This window comes from Chrysochloris asiatica, unplaced genomic scaffold (genome assembly GCF_000296735.1).
Source record: "Chrysochloris asiatica unplaced genomic scaffold, ChrAsi1.0 scaffold00012, whole genome shotgun sequence".
Classification (NCBI taxonomy): domain Eukaryota; kingdom Metazoa; phylum Chordata; class Mammalia; order Afrosoricida; family Chrysochloridae; genus Chrysochloris; species Chrysochloris asiatica.
In genome coordinates this window covers 32,022,475-32,047,683 of record NW_006408530.1, presented here as the reverse complement: position 1 = coordinate 32,047,683, position 25,209 = coordinate 32,022,475, and the positions used below count along the sequence as shown (strand labels likewise).

General features: G+C 40.2%; 1 protein-coding gene across 1 annotated transcript in view; it reads right to left on the bottom strand.

The window, feature by feature from the left end:
- Positions 1-7,534: 7,534 nt before the first annotated feature.
- ZRANB3 (zinc finger, RAN-binding domain containing 3) overlaps positions 7,535-25,209 on the bottom strand; it is a 226,722-nt gene continuing 209,047 nt past the window's right edge. Inside the window, exons 16-20 of the mRNA XM_006834600.1 lie at positions 20,988-21,130; positions 14,138-14,242; positions 12,882-13,284; positions 9,777-9,908; positions 7,535-7,633 (exon numbers count right to left, since the gene is read on the bottom strand). Coding sequence (XP_006834663.1) covers positions 7,535-7,633; positions 9,777-9,908; positions 12,882-13,284; positions 14,138-14,242; positions 20,988-21,130 — 882 coding nt within the window. The remainder of the gene's footprint in view (positions 7,634-9,776; positions 9,909-12,881; positions 13,285-14,137; positions 14,243-20,987; positions 21,131-25,209) is intronic.

The following is a 25,209-nucleotide window of genomic DNA, read 5'->3' as shown; positions in this document are numbered from 1 at the left end:
CAGCAAGTCAACGGCAGGCTGTTGATGAATGAGGCTGTAGGAACCGGTGAATCAGGTCACGTGATGCGAGATCCAGGCCTAGAGAGCAAGCTTTTCCAAAGTAGCCTTATAAATTGGGGTCAGACCACGCCCTCAAGGGAAACAAAGGATGGTGTCTTGAGTCACACCTTCTACTAAGGTGGGGGCATTCTTATTAACAGAAGAATGGTTAAACAAACTTTGGCACACACAATAAAACACTACACAACATTGAAGGATAATGATGAATCTGTAAAACACCTCATAACATGGATGAACCTGGAAGACATTATGCTGAGTGAAATAAGTCAATCACAAAAGGACAAATGTTGTATGAAACCGCTGGTGTAAAAAGTTAAGAAAAGGTTTTCTTGATAAAAGAATATTCTCTTATGGTTACCAGGGGTGGGAAGTTTAGGAAAATAATCACATGGTAGGGGGTTGTTAAGTACCGTGGAGTCAGTTACGACTCATAGTGACCCTGCACAGGGTTTCTGAGGGTGGAAATCTTTACGGGAGCAGAAAGCCTCCTCTTTCTCCCGTGGAACAGCTGACCTTGAGATTAGCAGCCTGATTCGTAATCACTACACTACTGCTGATCTTGAGATTAGCAGAATGATTTGTAATCACTACGCTACCAGAGCTCCTTATGGTAGAGGACAGACACCTGTTAACTTGGGTGAAGGAGCAGGCAATATACAAGAGGGAGACTGGCGCAAGAAAGATGAAGGTAGTAGAAGACACAGGGAGGAGGGCAAGAGTTAAGGTGAATCAAGTTAATTCTTGTTAACTGATGGAACACGGAAGGGGTTGCAATCACTGTAATGACACGAAGTGTATGATTTGTTGAATGTGGGACTGAAGCTCTGTTCTATAAACCTTCACTCAATTCACAATAAAAAGTTTTTTTTTAAAAAGTTATTACACGACCCATTAAGTTCTACATGCTTTTTACATTTGAATAAATAAAATCGTATTGTGTGTATATTCTTTCTGACCTGCTTCTATTTTTTGCGATATTCTTTCATGTTGAGGTGTATAAATCAAGGTCACTGATTTGCACAGCTGTATATATTGTGTGGAATCCTGGTGTGGCGCTGTAGGTTAATGCGCTGGACTGCAAAGTCGGTTTGAACCACAAGGTGGTTCCGTGGAAACCCCATACAAGGTCGGTATGGGTCAGCACTGACTTGATGGCACTTAACAACAACAACATATATTGTGTGAATATATCCAGTTTATCCATTCTTCTCTTAAAAGACATGTGGTTTTTCCAGATATTCTGTCCTTGAACATTCCTATAGGTGACTCTCAGCCACAGGTGTAGAGTTTCTCTCATGTTTACAGCACTAGTATGTAATATAACCTTTATTTGACAATGTGAAATTGTTTTCCAAAGTGGCTGAACTAACTTCTACTCCCCCTAGTTCTGGGTAAGAGTTCCTTTGACTCCATATCTTTGTCAGTTTTTGGTATTGCCTAGAGAAATTTTTACCTATTTGATGGGTGTGAAGTAGTACGTAACTAAAGCTTTATTTGCATTTCTCTGAGGTTTAGCTTCTTCTGCTAGTTATTTTCAACAAAACCAAACCAAACCGAAATCATGTCACAGGTCTCTTTGTCTTGCTCCTTTGGCTCTGATAAAAACAAGCTTCCAGCAGCAGCTGGCGTGCCACGCAGGGGTGTGCCCAGCATGATGCCTATAATCAGCAGAACTTCTGGAGGGTTGGAGAAGTTGCTGAGGCTGCTGTCAGCACTAGCATTCTCATCGGAAGCAGCAGGCTCCTTGCGGGCTTGAGTGTGAAAGCATTGCTGCTTCCAGAACGGAAGACAAGCTCAAAGTGACTTCTGCTCTGGAGCTGGTGTCTGGAAGATACAACCAGCTGTTCTCGTATTTGAAGGCTAATCTCTAGGGAGGCTGGAATGATTCCCCGAAGAGGCGTTTCTTTCCACAGCTAATTCTCAACTTCCTACAAATGTGCCTTCTTTCCTTATGAGGGAAGGGTCCCGGAAGGCATTTTTTAAAAAGGAAGGAAAATACAAGCTGAAGCTCTAGTTGAGAATAGAAGACCAAACCAATTCAAACCTCAGAAATCTTTTTTAGAGCTGCAGTCCAGTCCAGTGGCTAGTGACCACATGTGGTTAATGAGCACTTGAAATGTGGCCACTGTGAGGCACTCACTTTAAAATTTAATATTTTAATTTGTGCTGTGGAGTCAGCTCCAACTCATAGTGACCTTGCATGGGGTTTCCGAAGCCTCATTTTCTTCCACGATCAAAACTGTTGAAGTTGCAGTTAGCAGTCCAACTCATATCTATTAAAGATCATTTTCTTGTTTTGGTAAGACTCTTGGGTGGTGTAAACAGTTAATGTGCTCAGGCTGCTAACTGAAAGGCTGGGAGTATGAACCCACCCAGAAGGACCTCAGAAGAAAGGCCTAGTGATCCACTTCTGAATAGCCACTGAAAATCGTATAGAGCACAGTTCTACTCTGACACATACACGGGTGTTGCCAAGAATCGGAACAGACTCAAAAGCAACTGTGTTTCTGTGTTGCTTCTTCATTTCACTTTAATATTGTTGTTGTTCAGTGTTATTGCTCATAGGTTTGAATCTTGTAGAAAATAGTTGAGTGCTTATACACATCAGGACTCCTTTAATGTTAATTATAATTAGTTGTCACAACTCACAAATATGGTTTTTTCCCCCTGGCTGTATAATTTATCTTAATCAACTTTTAGAATAGACAAATACATAATTTTCAACATAATCTCTTTGCTTTTTTTTTTCATTCAACAGTGTGTGCTTCTATTCTCTCTGTTGTCTTTTTTTATTTTGGGGGGCGGTGTACACAAAAACACTCAGGAATTATAATCACTTAAACAACCCAAGGGCACATTCTGTAAGCCTGTCTCCTGGCTGCCAGCACACAGCCTTTCTCTTTCCATGAGTCGAGAGCCCTTAGCTGCTCCCTCTCTCCATGTCCTCATCTCTGCCTCCATCTCCCGTGTTGCTGCTTCTCTGAAAAGAGTCCCACATTCTGCTTATGCTCTTCTCCTTTGATGGTCCTAGGGTCCTGTTTCTGGACTGCAAGATTAACTACTTCCCTCTTTTTGTTACAAAACTGCTACCTTTACAGTCACAAATACTTTATAAAAATTGGCCAGATTGATTTGAACAAAGTATGGGTGCTCAGTGTCTCCCAGGTGCAGAAGCTCCTCACGAGATGACATAAAGGCGGTGTCGTGGCTTCCCACAGAACTGCTCCAGGCACAGGGACCACAGACTGGGTCTCAGCTGTACACTGGATATGTCCAACCTCAGAGCAGCAGGTGACTCTAGTGTGTGGTAAATATCCAGGTCCCAAGGATAGTACAGCAGATGGGCAGTGGTATTTCACTAGGGACTGATGCCAGAGGGCTTCAAAAGACTTGTGGGAAAATTCCCTTATCTTTTAATGCCATTTTCCCAGACTTTTTGAAGTCTTCCTTGAATGTCATGCTACTCAAGAACCATGAGTACAGTGATACTTCAAGCTTTGCTGACGGGCATGAAGGTTCACTCGTGACTCCTGCTTCTGAGGCAGCACGAAGCATGAGAATCTACCTCCATCCCTTCTCTCCCTCAGAACTGGGGAGGCCTTGGCCCACCTTCTGAGGACAGGACAGGACATGCTCTTCTCATTAGTGGCTGTGGGCTGGGTTTCAGGGTAAGTGTGCCTTCCCTCCAAGGTAGATGAGTTACTTTCTTCCCTGCCAGGGAATGTCCAGGGCACCCAATGGACGTGAGTGAGTGCTACCTGGCATTGGACAACTTGATGGCAGATCCACACCATACTCTCCAATTCAACTCCATAACCCTAAATAAAACGTTCATTTCCATCAGTCTCAGCCCTGTCTTTCATTCCCTAACTGGCCGCATATTTGATGCGAGGAAAGAGGCATAATAGTTTTATCTCCAAACCTCTCAACAGTTTTAAAAATAACAGCAGCAGTGGTCTGCATAAGGTTTCCGAGGCTGTAAATCTTTACAGAAGCAAAAAGCCTCATCTTTCTCCTATGGAGTGGCTGGTAGATTCGAACTGCTAACCTTGCAGTTAGCAGCCCAGTTGGTAGAACAGATGAATACAACTACACTGGCAAAATGGCCTTAACAATGCAAAGCAAGTGACAAGTCTGAGATATGATGGGATGTTCTGGTGGTTGGCTATTTAAACAGATGGGGTGGTGTCTAGAAGCTCACGATTTTCCAATTCAAAAGAGTAAGAGGCTGAGAAACAGGTTAATAACATGAAACAGAAAATGCAATATTATTTCTATAACCTATCTTTGATGTTTGACATCTATGATTCCATGTCCTGTAAGAAAACAGAATTTTTCCAATTTATTCTCAAGACCTCAAGGATGTGGTTGGAAGTGCTACCGATTTTTATTTCTAAAAGAAATTATATTTTAAATGTTTCACTTAAGGTTCTGAAGAAGGGATTCCATTTGTTACTACCAAGACTTGTGTGAAGAAAGTCTTTTTTCCTTTTCAGGGAAAAGAAAATAAGGAGAGATATTCATTTGCTAAGGAAAACCTCAGCAAGAAATGTGCATGAAGCTGTGCTGAATGGCTCTGGGGCTGCTAAAAGCAATTTTCTCAGTCTTGAGAGGCTGTCTGGAGACGTACGTCACCCACTGACAGCAAACATACCAGAAAGCACACACTTGGTGTGCATGTCAGTTCATTTTATGTGTCAGTTTGGCCAAGCTACACTGTCCAGCTGTTTGGGTTAACCAATAGCCATTGCATGTGATTGCATCAGTTGGACTGAGGTAAAGCCCATATAGGCAGGTCTCAATTATTCAGTTGAAGTCCTTAAGAGCTAAAACAGTTTTTCTGGGGTGTATTCTGTCTCTAAAATATAAACAGACATTTTGTCAGAACTTCTTCACTCTTCACATCATTCTGAGACACAGAACGGCAGGCATATGGATTTTGGACTTGTCAACCCCCCACAATCATGTGAGCCAAGTCTTTAACATAAATCAGCTTCTCTCTCTAGTTGGTCCTGTTTCTTGGGAGAATCCTCAGGCAGCACACATAGTGTCTGTCTGTGAGTTCATCCGTTTAGGAGGTCCTCACACCCATAGCTGCAAGATACTCGCTATACCCAGGCCAGGGTAAAGGCAGGGCCTGCCCTAGTCCATGCACCCAAAAAGTACTGTGGACGGTCTCCCTGCTTTCACTTCCCAGCTCTTTCCCAAGAGTCTTTGCAAAGCCCAAGCTCCATCTAGCAACTTCTGAGTCTTTTCTGGGCTTGGGTCTATTCGTTTTCCTTCTTCATACCCTCCCGCTAGTGTTTTTCACACAATTTAAGTCTCCCACATGGGAGTAGTGATTTTCTTCCAGGGGAGCACACTGCACTGTCAGGACCTCCCCTTCTTTACGCTTCTCATTCCCACTGTGAACACGGAAGAACCACCTCCCTCAAGTGGCCCTACAGTACCAACTGTCAGAGGTCCATGCTCCATGTGTAGGACACACAGCTCTTGAGACATGGCAGGAAAGGTGGGGATAAGACAGTCTGCAGCCTGTGTGGCAAGCAAATGCTTGTTCCTTACAATGTTTTCAATTAGTCGGGATTTTGAAACCTGCATTAAGAGACATCTTTCTGGATCCTTTAATCTCAAACTACCATATACTCCTACCTCGGAGAATTCTCTCTAGAATTTCCATCTGGATCTGATCAAAATGGCTAGTAACACTGATCTGACCTTAGACCAGGCTCTCCATTGTTAGATGTCCCGGTCTGGAGGAGACACAGGGTTCTGCTCTCTACTGCATCCTGGCCACTGTGACATGGGCAGCATGTGAGCCAGCAAAGCAGAAAGAAGGCCCAGCCTAATTTATAAAACAAACTTCATCATATTATATCATAGGGAGATCTAATTATACACACAAAGACAATTCTAGAAGGAAAATTCATGATTGTATAACCTTTTTTGTTGTTGTTAAGTGCCATCAAATCAATTCCAACTCACAGAGGGCCCCTGCGTAGAGTTTCCAAGGAGTGGCTGGTTTGAACTGCTGACCTTGCAGTTAGCAGCCTAGTGCTTATCCTATAATGCTAAATAATATTTCTTAGAAGTCCTATATGCTGTAAAATACCAGTTACTAATTAAAATCAGAAAATGCTGAAGCTAAAGAGGTTCATAGCCAAACAACATTCACTAACAGGCGACTTATGTATTTGGAATAGTTTCTTTGAGTCCCAGGGTGGTGTAAACTGTTAAGGAGCTTGGGTGTTATCTAAAAAGTTGAGGGTTTGAGTCCACCCTGATGCATCTCAGAAAAGAGACCTGGTGATTTACTTCTGAAAAAAAGCAATCATTGAAAACCCTTTAAAGTACAGTTCAACTCTGTAACACGAGATCACCATGAGTTACAACCAACTTGACAGTAACTGATTTTACTGGTTGTTTATGCTTGGATCTGGATTCATGCAGTTCAGACCCTTCACTCTCATGAATCTGACAAAGTGCAGGATTATGCTCTGGTTTCCTTTCATCATCACTATTTTTCTCTTTCTGCTGTTTCTTTTGTAAAAAAAGCATTTCAAATGACATGTCAAGGAAATCAACATTCTTGAGCTTTTCAGAGTAAAAAGTAACAATTACATTTTAATGTCATTGTAGTTTATAATGTGTCCATCTATCTGATCATGTTTTACTGTAAAGTGTTTTATCATCATTCTTTTAAAAAGAGGTACCGGTAATACATTTGCAGTAAGACAGGATTTTAAAGTCAGAAAATGATAACCAAGAGACAAAGGGTGCTTTGTTTTAATGCACTTTAAAAACGCTAACAAATGAAGTTCAGATGGCATTTTATACTTAAAACTATTGTTAAAAAAAACTGAAAAGTTTTAACAATGACTTTCCCCAGAACCCCTCAAACTGTCATAAGCCCACTTAATTTATTTTAAAAAGCATTTTTTCAAAGCAAAAAAAGGCAACAACCCCAACTCAAGACCATTTTGGAGCCATTTAGTGAACAAGGGTCTCTCTTGTATACCTAGCAGAATTGGCCCAGAATTTCTAAAAAACAATGATTTGCCTGTAAAACTGTCCTTATGCAACACTCCACTGATAACTACAAGAGTCCATCATCAGTACTGATCCAGCAGCAGTTTTCAGGTACTTAAAACTATATTTTTCAGAAACAGTATCTATGCATCATACAGTGATTAAGGTATATGAGGAGAAAAGGAAGGCTTAACAAAACATTGCTGAAACAGAACTGAACGTCTGTGTGAAATCAACAAGAACACAGAACTAGTGATCTCCGTTTCTTGAGGTACTTTTGAAAGCTATTTTTTTAGCTCCCAAAATGCTTAATCTAAAAAGGAAATTGACTTTTGCATTTTGTCTTGACAATTCTCACTCTTAAAAAATAGACACATGTGAAAAAAATTTGTGTTGAACTCCTCCACATGTAGACCGCTGGTCTTGTCATCTATTCAGATACACGTCACATCTTTACCAAAAATCGGGTGATGTCTGATCCATGCTTTGATGCCACAGACTGTTTTCTCACCTGGCTTCTTTCTTTGGCTTGTCTGGCAGTTCTCTAAAGTTAAAAATACACATGCATACATATGTTAGGGGGGGAAAATCACTGGCTAGAGAAACTCAACAGATCTTTGTATTCTGTTAGTCTGGAAAAAAACATCTACATTATCACCACATTCACTTTCCGGTGCTTTGCCATTAGGGGGCTTCCCATCTCACAAGGCAGGAGTCCTGGTGTGGTGCTGTAAGATAAGCACTGGACTGCTAACTACAAACTCACTGCAAGGTTGGCCTTTGAAACCCACCTCACTCCTTAGAAATCCTATACAGAGTTGCTACAAGTCGGAACTGCCTTGACGGTACTTACCAGCAACAATACCACAAGGCAGAGGCACCAGCTGCCCGGGACTGGCCTTAGGTTCACTGGGACCAGATTCTGAGGTGAGCACAGAGCTTTGGGGGAGTCTCATTAATGAAACCATGAATCCCACATCTGGGAACTGAGGGCGGCCATGGTTCTCACTCAAGTGGACCTCATATGCCATCTTGGATTTTCCAGAGTCCCCGGATAACACCAGAAGTACACTTAGCTTATTTTTTTGAAAAATGTCTTTTCAATAAAGATGGTTAAGAAATAAAGGCCCCACTTTCGATTTTCTGGGTCCAGAAACCATTCCCAACTAAATAGCCAAACCAATGCAGAGGGGCACGATGAGACAGATGAGAGCTAGAGACTTGGTTCACTCTTAGACATCAAATATTTCATGAACACTAAAAAGGAATTGGTGCTGGTGGTGGTTATGCACCATGGAGTCAGTTTTGACTCATTATGACCCTGTATGGGATTTCTGAGGCTGTAAACCTTTATGGGAGCAGAAAGTCTCATCTTTCTTTAGCAGAGCAGCTAATAATTTTGAACTTCTGACCCTGCAGTTAGCAACCCAGTTAGTAACCTACTATGCTATCAGGGATCCTCAAGAAGTAATTGTTGTTGTAAAATGCTGTTGAGTAGGTTCCAATTCATAACGACTTACATAGGGTTTCTGAGGAGTGGCTGGTGGGTTTGAACTGCTGAGCTGAGGTTAGCAATTCAGTGCTTATCCTATAGTGCACCAGGACTAATTTTTCTTTTGTTGTATTTCAATTCTTTTATAAGCCCTTAATTTGATAATAATTTGCATAGCTGAGAAGTCCATGAAGGAGCCCTGGGGGTACAGTGGGTTAAATGTTGGGTTGCTAACTGAAAGGTCGGTGGTTCAAACCCACTAGCTGCTCTGTGGGAGGAAGATGAAGCTTTCTGCTCTCATAAAGATTTACAGTCTTGGAAACTCTAGGGAGCAATTCTACTTTGTCCTTTTGAGTCATTATGAGTCAGAACCGACTCGATGGCAGTGGGCTTTGGTTTAGAGAAGTGCATGTGCATTAAGTGATCCAGGGAGAAGAGGTGGGGAGAAAAAAGAAGGTTCGAACTAAAAGAAAACAAAACTGCCTATATGATATGACCCCATTTATGTAAAATTATGTTTGCAAAGTGATTGTGGAGTCTAAATATTACAAGAAGGCAACTGAAGAGGCCATCAGTATCTGAACAGTACTCAAAAGAGTACATACAATTGATTACTATTTTTAAAATACATCAGTTTCTTTAGTAAATGATGACAAGTCATTTTTTCTCCTCACAGAATGCAGTTAAGTGGGTACTCTTGTTCACTGTAGAGCTGGCAGAACATAACCTGATGTGATCCTTTGGTGACAAATTCCTACAGTCTCAAAATATAGCCAAACACTTTGACTCAGTGATTTTACATCTGAGACTCTATTTTAAGGAAAAACTTCAGGATGTAGAAAACAGTTGGATCTATAAACATGTCCTTGGCAGCTTTATGTATAAGAGTGACTATAGATGGAAACAACAGGAACCTCATCAGTACAGGAAATAAACTACGGTAGAGATTTACTCAATAGACTATCACGCAGCCATTTTGGATGATAAAGATTTTGAATGGCTGAAGAGCATGGGAAATTGAACCCATGTATCTTTCTAAGACAAAATTCAAGGGTTAGGTGATAGAAGGAATAAAATGCAGGTGTGATTAAGTCAGATCAGGGATGTAAATTCGTACACATAATCTTCTACACCTGTTGGAAAATGTTCCATTTGAAATCTACAGTGGAATCACACCTATGTGTGCATCACTGACCTCTCTGTGGCAGACAGTGCAGAGTGTCTGAAGGTTGTCCAAGGAACACTGGCCTCCTCCATTGTAGACTGGTTTGATGTGATCCACCTGCCAGAAATGGCCTTCTACCGGGTTTCTTATCATGTCATTTAGCTGCAGGACAAAGACAACATCAGCAATTTTCTACACACACAGTGGGAACCGTTTATTGTGCCCTGTGCAATCATATTTACACAGCAAAATCACAAGGAAAAAATACATTAGTATAGCTTTTTATAGCTTTTATTGTAAGTAAAAAAACAAAAAACTTCTGGGTTAGCAATTTGAAGGCAATAACATAGGTTTCTGAAAAAGCTTTCCATCCCATCCCACCTTTTACATAACTCATTTTGAAAACATTTCCATACAAGTATAAAATACCAAGACTCCTGACAGTTTGGAAAAAATCAGTTGCTTCTGTTCCTTTGGGTTATATACATATTCCCTAAATCAAACTAAGAAAAGAATACAAACATATTGGAAATTAAGAGCTTTTGATTTTGCCGACCCAAGCGATCTTTATTTGTTGACCTAAATGCATTTGTCATATGATCAATGACAGCTTAAGTATTAACAGTTATTACCCCGAGTTCCTAACTCTTCACCAGAGAACTTCCCAAGTTACATGGGCTGGGTTGAAACTTCTAGAACATACCTCTAACTTGCATATTGGCATAAACAACTATCTTTGCTTTATTTTGGAATGAAGCAGTTACTATGTAAGCCAGTCTCTCTCTCTCTCTCTCTCTCTCTAAATATATACATACAAGAAGGAGCTACAGAAACTTCATGGAAAAACGGAAGTCAAAGGTCATGGAATTTTCCACAAACTTTTTGCAGTTCCCTTGTGTATACTTTATACTTCACCCATGATGACTTATACTAAATGGGAATGTGTTTTAACATTTTATCCAAGATTATTAAAACAGTGGATACTAGAGCTGTGCAGTTGTTGAACTATCACAAAGATGAGGCTGGCTGAAGGTTATTTTTTTTCCCTAGGCAAAGAATAAATGATAATTAGCCAATTTCAGGTTTGCTAACCATGGGCACCTCTGATGTCATTCTAAAGCACTGTTAGGGACACTTGTCAGGCCAGTGGAATGGCACAGTGACCCGGTCAGTAAGTACTACCTGGCCCATGAGCAATCCAGAAGCTTCATGAGTCATCAAGCTGAAGCAGCCAGATTTGTCCAGCTGGACTATGTTATAGCTTTCCTTACTTTTTTGTATAGACCTTTTCAAACTCTCTTAGATATGTACTGATTTTTTTATTTTTCAAGTTGACATTTTTAGAAGCAACTACAAAAGGCAGTCCTGTGCATCAGGCAAAGGGCATATTCTTAGCAAAAAAAAAAAAAAAAAAAAATCCCTTTTGTTTCTGCCTTCTGTCATCACCAATTCTTCTCCTCTGAGTGGTCTCCAGTGTGACAGACTTGAGCATTCTGAATGTGCTTCTTTGGTCTTCTCTGATCATTCTACAGGAAATCACCTGGGGCCACTCTTCAATGTCCCTCTCAGACCGAGCCTTATTGTTCTTAGTCCAATGGTACTTTGAAGGCTCTGACAACCTTGTATAAGATGTATGCTATGTTATTGGGGAAGTCCTAGATGGGCTGTTTTGAACGTGTCCTTGAGTCATATCTTGGTGTGTCTTTGGAAGTCTCTGAACTGGGGCAGCAGTTACTGGACTCTGGCCAAAATCCCCCCGGGATGGGAGGAATACACCCTTCCCAATTAAACCAGAGTTTTTCAAGAACTCTGGATGTCATCAGAGAAATATGGTGTTTCCCTGGCTCTCACAGACACGCTGATTCATCTTTGTGCAAATGCTTATCAATTCATTCTATCATAATTCAGCAACAGTAGATCAATAAAAAGGTATGATTTATCTAAACGGCAAGAATTTATTCAGGAGTGATGCTTTTCTAATTCAGCACACTACAAAAATTTTGCTCTAGTTTGAAATTTACAACTGATTAGATAATGAGATTAGAAATCAAACTGATTTTGAAAATCAATGTGATATTAATAATAATGCTAAGGAAGATATTTTTGACGAACTGTTCTACTAAATTTATACTTTATAACCTGATGACCATATCTGAGTTGCCTTCTTATTGTAATCGACATTTTTGAGGTTATCTTTTCTCCTGTCATTCAATATTAATTATCATGAAAAATGGAACAACCAGAAATTAGGGACCTCTTCATGTGTGATTTTCTATTGGTTAAAATCAATATAAAAAATGACTGAGTTAGAGTCTAATTAAGCCTCTAGATCTTACAACTATTATTCAAGAAATCTAGAGAGATAGAAAAACATGTCAAAGAATACAGTAAGTACACAAGGAGACATTCCCACAACATAGAAATCCTACAGGAAAATAATCCAGTTTACTCACTAGTCAATGATATAAAAAAGGGAAGAGGTCCTACTACAGATTACAGCAAAAGAATAAAGCATACTGATCAAATGCAATGTGTGCATCATATTTTGATCCTGATTTAAACAAAGCAACTGTGAGAGATTTTTTTTCTGTGACAATCTGGGAAAAGAAAACATGGACTTATTTTTAATCAAGGAGTTACAATCGTGTTAGGTGTAAGGACTCCATGTGTGGCTCTGCAGGCTCAGCACTGGACTGAGAACCACAAAGTTGGTGGTTCAAACCAACCCTATGCAGGGTGGCTATAAGTTGGAATCCACTCGATGGCACTTAACAACAACAACAATGATGTGTATTGAGGTACTGTACTTATATTAAAAACAAAGAAAGAAGTCCTTACCAGAAATCCACAATGAAGTTTTTAAGGGTGAAATTAATTATTGTCTGGTGTTTACTTTAAAGTATTTCAGGACAGCACAAGAAGAAATGAGGGAGGGATAGATGAAATACAAATGGTAAACTGTTAACTGTTCAAGTTGGGTGATAGGTATATACATTTACTATTTTCTCTACTTTGTATATATTTATTTGAGAATTCCATGTTTAAAAAGTTATAAAAAGCAAACTACTGAGTCATATTAGTCGCTCAGGGCAATGGCGCCGTCTGGCTATCATATATGCTTACATTATAATTTACCTGTTCTAATGGAAGCTTGGAAGTCCAGGTAGTATCCAGAAGATTTTTCCTTTGACTTTTAGGGGCATCTCTAAGTCGTAAAAAGAGTTCTTGTGCATTCAAATTACATAATTGACACACACCATGTTCAGTTTCAAATACTTTGGCTCGCATGTAACTGTTATTAGAACGAATCCAAAATTCCTCCTGACATTTCAAAGAGCAAAACCTTGAATCCCAAGCATTCACTTTACACTCTTGCTTAGTTTCGCCAGTGGGTTGCTGACAGTGAAGACAAAGTGGGTTCCCTTCTTTATCCACAGCTTGAAAATAGCCTTTAGAAGTAGAAGGTTTCACAGTGAGATCAGCTTGAACTGTGCAGGGATTTAGAAATGGGACATAAGTTCCATCGCCAAGAAACTTCCTGCAATTGAACAAAATATTTAATTGTAACTCATTCAACAATTTTAGTGTAAACTGCCATTGCTTCATATCTTCTTCAATAGTCTCTATATTGATAACCAGCAAATGGTCCCCCAGGTTTTGTGATTCAGTGTGGTAATGACATAGCTGTATGTCAGCACTCTTATTCCCTGTCAAATAAAGGAGAGTGGTACATTGCTGCTCTTGGGAATTTTTATGTAAGCAACCACACTGTGATCTATTTGGAGAAGTTGGAAAATGAGAAATTAGAGAATGACCACCTCTAAGAACAACTCACTGCCATCAAGTCCATTCCAATTCACAGTGACCCTATGGGCCAGAGCAGACTCTGAGGATTTCCCAGATCGTAAATCTTTACAGAAGCAGACAGCCTCATCTTTCTCCCATAGAGCAGCTGGCAGGTTTGGACTACTGACCTTGTGATTAACAGCCCATGGCACCCCCGAGCTCCTTATGGTAAAACTCCAGCTAAAGCTTTGAAGCATCCTGTTCTCTAACTGTACTGGCTCCCACATCTTGCCAGGGGAGAGGGGTTATTAATAAATATTCCATGATTGTTCTACTCTGGCCTCTGCTGGCCTACAAGAAACAGAATCTTCACATTTACAAAGTGATAAAGAACCTGATGGTGTTGATAGGAACTGGGACAGGAGACTTGCTAACTATCATGCCTATTATACATAAATTCAGTTGACCAAATTAAACTTAAAAATGGAGCTACTATATTGCAAAAGCTCTTTGCACCTTCCAAAGTTGCCACAAAATAGTTGGCATTATTATAAAAATTAATACATAAACTTAACTGAGTCGTCTTAATACTACTGTGTCCTTACTTTGTGGCAGGGTCCTTAGAGCCCTTTGTGATCAGACGGACATAGCCCCCGTCGTTCTTCACCTTGTCCATCGAGGCTGCAGCAACATCTTCTTTGGTTATGTATCTAAAACAATTACATGGTAAATATACTTTCTCTCTCGTATGCAACAATTTCTCTCGTTCATGCTTATGCCACTCCTTGCAGAGGCCACAGGAGAAGGAGTAAGAACCAACTCTATTCACTGTTCTAAAACTAAAATGAAGAAATGGAATTTTTTCCCTTTTATGTTGATCTTCATTAAGTGGAAAATATTTTTTTTGGGGGGGGAAGGTTCTAAATTAGTTTTCTCAGGATGTAGTTTTCTAAGAGCTCTAGAGCCATTCAATATCCCTGGACCAATTTTCATTTAAGGAGTAAAATAACTGGGCAGAGGAATAAGAAATGATCACATACGTGCATAACTGACAGACTTCCTGAGCTGGGCATTTACCTCCCTCTCTCGGCCAAGACCACCTAAACCACTTCTAATCAGCGTGTTCAGGGGAAGTGATTCTCTGCCTAGCTAATCAGGTTCAATTACATCTTCTATAATCTCAAGGCTGCTTCCATTGTGATTAGTCCATTCAGGGTTTCTGGAATCTTCCACTGAAATAAAGCCACTTTTTATGTGGGATTCAGAACCTCATTACACACACGATCAATACCACACAACAGTTTAGGGACTGGAAGTAAAGAGAAAAGTTATTCCAATTAAAGGTGACAGGGGAATTTAAGTAGGTGAAATGCAATTACCCAATTAATTCCTTCTAATTAGCATGGCCCAGTTTCTCTGATAGTTTACACCTATTGAAGACATTTTTCCGAAATTAGTTAAAACACAAATTTTCTTCACATCTTTGAGTGCTTTATTTGGTAGGTTGATAATAAAAATAAAATTAAACCACAATGGAATAGGTAAAATTGTAGAAATTAACTTTTATGCTGTTAAGGTGATTTTAATAATTAACATTTTCTTCTTTTTATACACTATCTCATTATGTTTTTCATTAGGTGATACATGAACGTGGTTCAAAATTCAAAAGGCATACAAAAGTGTACATGGTGAAGAAGTTTCCCTCCTGTTTTATCTGTAGTCAGTTTGTCTCCTTCCTTAAAACCTACTACTTCTGCCAGTTTTTAACATATTCCTTTAAAAGAACCATTTTGTTTCTGTACATAAGCTTAACATATATACATATTTGTTTGTTTTGTTTTCTTTTTATGGAAATATAATTCACTTATCTTAAAAGGTCTCCAAGTAGTGGAAGTAGTTTGTGATCAGCTACTAACCAAAAGTTTGGTGGTTTCAACCTAACTATTGGCAATGCAGAAGAAAGTCCTGGGTGAATTACTTGTATAAAGATTACAACCAAGATGGCCAGCAGTATGGTGAGACCTGGGGACTCCTGAGCCCATGGACAGGGATATAGCTACAGAGGGCTAGAGAGGCGAGTGATGTGTCAGTTGATATGAAATGAGGGGAGATGTACAAGAACACCCATACTTGCAGATAGTACCCATTTGACCTAGCTTCAATGGCTGGATGATTAGAACTTGACTAGAGGAAGAAAGAAAAAAAAAGTGTAATCCACTACAATTTGATGAACTTGACCTATACCTACGTAGTAGCTTAAAAGAGGGAAGGAATCTTCAGAACAAAGGTTATTCCCATGCCTGCTGTACATAGGGTTGATAGAGATGGGCAACTTAGACATTGGCTCCTAAAATGGCTGGGGGTGGTGGTGGTATACTGTGGGCTAATGCGTCAGACCGCAAAGTTGTTTGAACAGTAAGAACAGTGGTTCAAGTTCACCAGCTACTCCTTGGAAACCCTATACAGGGTCACTATGGGTCGGAATAAACTTGGTGGCACTTAACAAAAACAACATAAAGGCATGAAATGACTAGCTTACAAGTTTTCAAAAGGGAGTTTAGTTTCAGAGGGTGTGTGGGACGGTAGAATCTCCAATGTGTGGTTTTCAACCTGTCTAGATGGGGCTGGTGAGAGGAGATGGGAATAAGACTCTTGTGGTTCAATTGTGAGTAATTGTTATCAGGACTGATTGCAATTGTTGGAAATGTAAACGTAGATATTTTGTAAGAAAAAGAGGGGAGTGGTTGATCTTGCAGTCCAGGAGGCAGGAGTGGAGTGTGGGACCCTACTTAGAGAAGCCGCAACACCAGAGATGGAGGCAGAGATGATGATGTGGAAAAATGGAGCATCTGGAGACTCTAGAATCATGGAGGGAGAGGGGCTGTGTGCTGGAGTCCAGGGGGCAGGCTTGCAGGGTATGCTCTTTGGTTGTTTGAGTGATTATATATTCCTGAGTGTTTTGGTGTACATCAAAAATAACAACAACAAATACTGCTGAATGATGATGCATGGAGGCGATTGTAATCATTGCAATGAACGAAATATGATCGGAGAGTGACTGTTAAAAACTTAAAAAAGAAAAACGATTACAATCAAGAAAACCCTACAGATCAGTTCCACTCTGTAACACGTGGGGCTGCCAGGAACAAGAGACTGACTCAACGGCAGCTAACAAAAACAACATAACATTTAACATTTTAGAGTTTATAATTCAGTGGATTCCTGGAATATTCATAAGGTCATGCAACCATTGTCACTGTTGTTAAGTGCTGACGAGTCAGTTTCAACCTGTATAGGGTTTCTAAGGAATGGTTGGTGGATTTGAGCCCTTGACTTTATGGTTCAAACCGACTTTGCAGTCTATTACTACTATATAATTCCAGAACACTTTTAGCATCCACAAAAGAAATCTCTACACTCACAGGTAGTCACTCTCCATTATACTTTTAATTTTCAAAGAATGGAAGCAGACTACAATATGTGAAAATAGAAGCCTACTATATATATTAACCTGCCAACCACATAAAGTCTGAGAGATGTCCCTCAGGCCTTGAACTCTATCTCCTACCCATGGCCCAGGGTTGTAAAAGTCTGGGTTTGGGACGGAGGTCTTTAGAGGAAATAAGCTTTCCTTCCCTTTAAAACAAGAGAAAATTAAACCTTACGGAATCATGGATGTGATGTTGTCTACTGCCCAAACGAACATTAAGTGACACAAATCTGTCTGGAGTTGCATATTCTATATAATACCTGCATGTTATTCCATTATTTGCATAAGTCATAGATTTAACCAGTCTCTGATTAATAGGCATTTAGGTTGCTTCCAGTTTTTGTTATCACAAACAATTCTACAACACATATTCTTATGTCTGTTCATTTCTGTACATATGAAGTATTGTTGGCGGTTGAGTTGGTTCAATACACAACAGAAGGACACACTGCCAGGTCCCGTGCCATCCTCACAGTCATTGTTCTGCTTGAGCTCATTGCTACTGCTACAGTGCCAATCCATCTCCTTGGGGGTCTTCCTCTCTTAGCTGACCCTCTACTTTACAAAGCACAATGTCTTTCTCCAGGGACTGGTCCCTCTTGATCATATGTCCGAAGTATGAGAGACAGTCTTGCCATCCTGACTTCTAAGGAACATTCTGACCGTACTCTCCAACATACATTTGTTTGTTCTTCTGGCAGCCCACGGTACTTTCAATATTCTCCTCCAGCACCATAACTCAACTGCATCAATTCTTCAACCGGCTCCCTTATTCATGGCCAAAGTTTCATATGCATGAGGTCACTAACAATACCATGACTTGGGTCAAACGCACCTTGGTCTTCAAACTGATATCTTTGCTCTTGAGCGCTTTAAGGAAGTCTTGTGCAACAGATTTGCCTAATGCAATACATAGTTTGATTTCTTGACTGCTACAGGGTCGCTATGGGTTAATACGCCAGACTGCAAAGCCATTTGAACTGCAAGGTCGGCGGTTCAAGCTCACCAACTGCTCCTCAGAAACCCTATACAGAGTTGCTATGGATCAACTCCACGGCACTTAACAACAACAACAACAACAACAAGGTCGCTATGAGTCAGAATTTACTCCGCGGCACATAACAACAACTTCCATGAGAGTTGATAGTGGATCCAAGCAAAATGAAGTCTTTGATAAGTTCTATCTTTTCTTCATTTCTCACTCTGCCATTTATTGGTCCAGAAGTGGGGACATTAAGTATATACAGACTAATTTCCCAGAAATAGAGTTGTTGGGTCGAAATTCATGGTTTCTTTAAATTTGGATAGATTTGGACAAATGGCTCTTTTTTTGAGATTGTATCAATTTATATACCCACCAGCAGTGTATGAGATAAATATAATCTCATACTTTCATTGTTGCTGTTGTTAAGTGCCCATGAGTCAGTTCTGATTCATAGTGGCCCTGTATAGGGTATCCAAGGAATGACTGGTGGGTTTGAACCACTGACCTTATAGTTAGCGGTCCAGTACTGATCCTATGGTGCCACACCAAGACTCCCGGACCGTATTTCACATATTAAAGTCTCTGCTAGTACTGATATTTATCTCATTCCAGCTTCACATTTTCATCTCTCCTATTAACAGTATGGGGTGATTCTACTTTCATATATTTGCATGTTCACTTTGTCTTTCTTAAAACAAAAATAAGTTATATCATAGTGAACTGTTTTAGAGTTCTTTAACTTGCATTTTTTAGTTTTAAACTTCCCCCATTTCTTCAGCCATTTTATTCCCTTGACAAAAACACTCCCCTAAAGTATTTTTGTGGACTTAAATGAATTCAAAAGCTTCCTAACTTTCAGGAGGAATAGGATATTAATCCTTGCCTCAGGTATTATTCACTGTTTTAAAGCTTAGAAACCTAATTCTGTAACTTTGAAAGGTGCTGAGAAATCTATTCAGGGACTTAGGAACTAAAAATAAACTCTTGTTTCCTACAAGAGTTTTAAACACAAACTTATGTAAACCACAAGAAACAAATCAACCAATCCCAGAACAGGGGTTGGCAACTTTTCAAAGCTTGTAGAAATTTTTCAATATTTAATTCTCCACTGAGGTTTGCTAGGAAATTCAAGTAAATATACAAACTCTCAAAAGGATTACTGTAAAGTCCCAGTTTTGATAAGTAGGGAAGAGAGAATGTTGTTGGCCAAACTGATTCCTGGGTTGGGGTGGGAGTTAAAAATGGCAATTTTTGCAAGGACAGAAGTATGTGCATTACAAAGTGGTCCACACCATTGAAAACAAACCTTGGTTCTAGGTTGCTGACTAGCTTTGGGGGTCAGCTGTGGTATTTCCTATGGCATGAGTAGTATTCCCCAAAATATACATCCATACAAATAAACAGCCTAAGACCTATACCTGTGATGCAATCTTGCTTGGAAAGAGGGGTTCTTTGTTCAGTGAGTGTCCTCAAAAGAGGAGGTAAAGTACAGAAGCGAGCACATACTAGGGAGAGCAGCTTCTGGGTAAGGGTCACCAAGGAATGCCTTTGGGGCATACGAGTCTGAGATCTTGGCATATAAAGTAAAAATTCCTACCGCCACCACCATAGCCCATTGTTAAACCCTAGAGTACCAGCAGCATTATTGACCTTGAAAAACAAACCACTCTCTGTTTGGTGGGGAGTGGCTCTGTTCAATGTGGCATTTTTATAGGCATGCCCACCAGCATCAGCTCCCACTCATAGCAATCTGAACTGTCGCCAGATACTTGCACTCAGTGGGGCAAAACTGCCCCTGGTTTAAAACCACTGCTTCACAGAAAACTTCTGGCAAGGTTTCTAAGATCTTTCCAGACACTTTCAATGTCACTATTGGCACTCAGATATACTTGCATGTCCAACCTTTTTAATTACTATTATTTTTACTTTTAACCATTTTTCATGAGTATCATTCTATGTACTTACATATGAATACCATACCTGATACACTGAAACAGTTAAAGAGACTGTCACTATAAGGAGATTGTTGCTGTTGTTAAGTGCCATTGAGTCAGTTCTGTCTCATAGCGATCTTGCATAGGTTTTCCAAGGAGCAGCTGATGAGTTTGAACTACCAACTTTGTGGTTCAAACTGACCTTGTGGTCTATTGCTTTATCAGGACTCCTGGAGGTAGCATAATTTATTTAATTAGCCACCTAATCTCACCTCCTATCTGATAGACTTTTCTTTGTGGGTGTGTGGAAAAGATTACATAGGAGAAATCATAAAGTGATTGCCAGCGCTTCTGACCACTTTCCTCATCACCCTCGCTTCATGCTAAGAAAAGAGACTACAGAGAAGGGGGGTTGAGCTCACGTAAGGGAATGCTAGAGCTAGGCACAGATGATTGTGATGTCAACAAAGGAGAGACTAGAAAGACGCAGAGATTAGAAAAGGACCTGTAATGATAGAAGCAAAGCAATCAGATTCGTCTTCCAGTTAAATTATCCTTCCATTCGATTTCCAGTCAGGGCTGTGATGACAGTTACCACTTGGGTGGTGGTCCATTCAGTTAGAACCAGCTTTCCTGCTACAATAGCACCCCAAATCCACACCACTGGAGTGTAGGGCAGATGGGGTTGAAAGGCAAGAGGCACTGTTCTAAGAAAAAAATGTCTTCCTGTTGTTACCAAGTGTCCCAGGCGTGTAGGTTACAGGATGCACCAACACTGACTCTGGCTTCTCTACTGATGAGTGGGACTCATAACGAGCAAGATCCAGACAAGAGGGATCTTTTTCAATAGATCTGGTCAATTTTTTAAATTCTCAAATTATACAGCTATAAAATCAGTTGTTATTTAAGTACAATTCTCTTAAACTCACCAGATTTCATTAATGATTACATAAAATGCCTTGGATTCCATGTAGAAAAGACCATAAAAAGTAATGAAACAAATGAAAAATAATGAAACAAAATAAAACCAGAAAGACAAGTCTTACCTTTTGGTACTGTTCTGTTCGGTTTGTTGCTTTGCTATCTCTTCCAAAGCAAGAATTGGGCTACGGAACAGCTGACCGCTTTTCCTGATAATCCTTTGCTTCATGACGGTTAGGCTACTCCATTCTCGAACAAACCTTGAAATCTGGCAGAAAACAAGATAAATAAGAATCAGCAGTTCACTAGGCATCTGTCTTGGAAAGTTAGGGTATCATCAGAAAATCAAAGTTTTAGTACGTTCCCCAAACAGACTTTCGAGTTTCCAATGAAAGGGTTCCTTTAATTTGATGCAGTTTCATATCTTTGTTGTGATCTAATGAGATCTTTATTATTTCAAAGCCTCCACAAAGGCTAGTCTCAGGACCATGTAACGTGCTCTTAAGAGGCATAAGGACCAACAACGGTGTTGTTGTGTGAGGCACAAACACCAGTAGTGGCCAAGGCAGAAGTAAAGAAAGCAAGCCTTGTGTTGTTTACAAAGTGACTGTGAAGCATCTGAGAAAGGCTATTTACTGGGTTTTGAACTGACTCTTTCTGGAGCAGTCATGGCTGATGAAACAGAACCGGAATGGACCTGGATGGGTAAAATGTGGGTTGACCGAAACAATAACCCAAATGGGAAACAGTGTGGGTCAGCGTATTGCTAGAAATTTAATCACCTTCTTAGAAAATGAGGGCAGTGTGCACAATGCACAGCAGCCAAATCTTTTGACCACTTGAGACAAGGGTGCCAGGCTCAAAGATGGCGACCAATCATGCCTCTTTGAAGGTGTACAGCTCTCTACAGTCCTGGCAATAATCTAATCTCCTGCATCAGGTTCCCTATGCCATTCCAGGACTCTGTCCATTATGTTTCCTGTTCTGGTTATCATTCTGCTTCACCCAATTTGTTTTTAAAAATGGATCTATTTCAATTTCACAGTGAGTCCTGGATTAAAGCCCTGTTATGGCCAAGGAGCTCTAGTAATATAGTGGTTACAAATTGGGCTGCAAACCTCAAGGTCAGCAGTTTGAAACTACTAGCTGTTCTGCAGGAGAAAGATTTACAGCCTCGGAAACCCTGTATAGGGTCGCTATGGGTCATATCCGACTCCAGGGCATGTCACCACCACCACCAAGGCCTAGGGCCGTTATGAGTTGGTACAGACTCAATGGCACCTAACAACAATATGTACCCAGCTCACAGTGACCCTTTATAGGATTTCTGAGGAGTAACTGGTGACTTTGAACTGCCAACTTTGTGGTTTGCAGTCCAGTGCTTATCCTTCAATGCCACACCAGGACTCCGTCATAGTAGAATAGCCATGAATAAGTCTGGGAAGTGTTTTATTCGGGTTACTTCCTGGTGTGGTAAAACCCATTGCTGCTGAGTTGATTCCAACTCATAGTAACCCTAATAAGACAGAATACAACTGCCCCACAGGGTTTCAAGTTTGTAATCGTAATGAAAGCACATGGTCACCTCTTTTTCCTGTGTAGCAGGGTTTGAATCATTAACTTTTTGGTTAGCAGTCAAGTGTTTTAAACACCACATAATGGTCTGCACTTGGCTGCTAACCTAGAAGTTGGCAGTTTGAACCTACCCAGGTTCTGTAGAAGATAGGCTTGGTAACTGCTTCCTGTAAGACTGTTGTTGTTGTGTGCTGAAGAACTGGTTCTGACTCAGGGCAACTCTCTGTACACCAGAATGAAAGGGTGCCCAGTCCTTTGCCATATTCACAACTGTTCTTATGTTTTAACCCATTGTTACAGTCACTATGTCCTTCCAAACTGAGGGGTTCACTGTCTGGCGCTTTGCTACTATTCATAATAAGGTTTTCAGTGGCTAGTTTTTCAGAAGCGAACCACCTCTTCCTTCTTCCTAGTCTATCTTAGTCTGGAAGCCCTGCAGAAATCTGTCCACCATGGGTAACTCTGCTGGTTCTTGAAATACTGGTGATATAGCTTCTCTCATCACAACAATACACATGCTACCACTGAACAGCAAACTGACAAACAAGTGGTCGCCTTAAGATTCCAGCCAAGAAACCCTATGAAACAGTTCTATTCTATAACACATGGGTTGCCATAAGTTGGAATTGACTTGGCAGCATCTAACAACAACTATCTTAGAGTCTCTGGGTACTGCAAATAGATACCACACTTGACTGCTAACTGAAAGGTTAGAAGTTCAAGTTTACCTAGAAGGGCCTCAGAAGAAAGACCCTGTGATCTACCTCAAAATAAATAAACAAATAAATAAATAAAAATCAGCCATTAAAAACTCCAAGGAGCAAGGCTGTACTCTGAGACATGTGGAGTTGTCATGAGTTAGCGTGAACTTGAATGACACCAAATTATAGCTTACTTATTAGTCAATCACCCATCACTGGTCATTTGCTGGGAATGTTAGAGTCAGGATCAGATAATACCAGAGAAAGTAGCTCACTGCTACCTTTCTCTTTCCACCACTCATCTGTCAGTTCTCTGTACTGTGGTGGCTTGAGTATTGCTCTGATGCTGGAAACTCTGCCATCAATACTTTAAATACGAGCAGGGGCACCCCATGGTGGACAGGTTTCAGCCACTCTTCCGGACTAAGACAGACTAGGAAGAAGGAGAGGCACACTATAGAACACTCAGCCACTGAACACTGAAAACCTTATGAATAGCAGTAGAACATTGTTAGATAGCACCAGAATACTAAATACTTAAACATGATGAGCACCAGAATATTTTCAGATATAGCTCTGGGAGATAAGCCCCTCAGGTTGGAAGGCATTCACAATACCACTGGGGAAGAGCTGACTCCTCAAAGTACAGTTGAATGTGATAATGTGAATAAGGTAAAGTTCTCAGGACCTTCATTTGATCGGGCACAACTTGAAATGAGGAGAAACAGCTGTAAACATCCATTGTACAAAGGAGGAATGTACAAAGTAGGAATCTAGGAAAATTGGAAGTTGTCGAAAATGAAATGGAGCACATAAAGACTGATATCATAGGAATTGGTGAGCTGAAATGGGCTGGTATTGGCCATTTTGAATCTGACAATCATATGGTTCACTATGCCAGGAATGACAAATTGAAGAGGAATGGTGTTACATTCTTCTTTGAAAGGAACATTTCAAGATCTGTCTGGAAGTGCAATGCTGTTTGTGATAGGATAATATCCATTCATCTACAAGAAAGACCAGTTAATACCACTACTAGTCCAATGGACACAAAAACCACTAAATCCAGTCATGAAGACATTGGCCAATGCTATCAACTTCTTCGGTCTGAAATTGATCACACATGCAATCAAGATGTCCTGATAATTACTGGTAATTGGTATGCAAAAGAGCTGAATGTAAAAGAGTTATACAGAAAATTTAAAAGGACAGTTTGAGAAGACAAAGTCAAGTATTATAATGAAACATGTAAAACCCTGGAGTTAGAAAATCAAAAGGGAAGAATGCGCTCAGCATTTCTCAACCTGAAAGAACTGAAGAAAAAATTCAAGCCTCGACATGTAATACTGAAGGATTCTATGGGCAAAATACTGAATGATGCAGAAAGCATGAAAAGAAGATGGAAGACATTCAAAGTCACTATATTAAAAAGAAATGGATGACATTCAACCATTTCAAGACATAGCACATGATTAAGAGCCAAGGGCAGTGAAGAAAGAAGTCCAAGGTGCACTGAAGGCATTGATTGGCAAAGAACAAGGTTCCAGAAGTTGATGGAATAGAAATTGAAATCCTCTAGCAAACTGACGCAGCACTGGAAGCACTCACTCATCTATGTCAAGAAATTTGGAGTGGCCAGCTGATTGGAACAGATTCATATTTCTGCCCATTACAAAGAGAGGTGACCCAATGGAATGCAGTAGTCATTGGACAATACCGTTAATATCACATGCAAGAAAATTTTGCTAATGATAACTTAAAAATGTATACAACTGTACATCGCAAGTGAATTTCCAGAGGTTCAAGTCAGATTCAGATGAGGACATGGAACAAGGGATATCATTGCTGAGGTCAGATGGATCTTGGTTGGATACAGAGAATACCAATACCAATACCAATACAGAGATACAATAAACCTATGGTTTATTGACTATACAAAGGTTTTTGACTATATGGATTATGACAAGCTATGGGCAACACTATGGAGAATGATTAAGTACTCCAGAACACTTAATCGTGGAACCTGTATATAGACCAAGAGGCAGTTGTTTGAACAGAGTAAGTGGACACT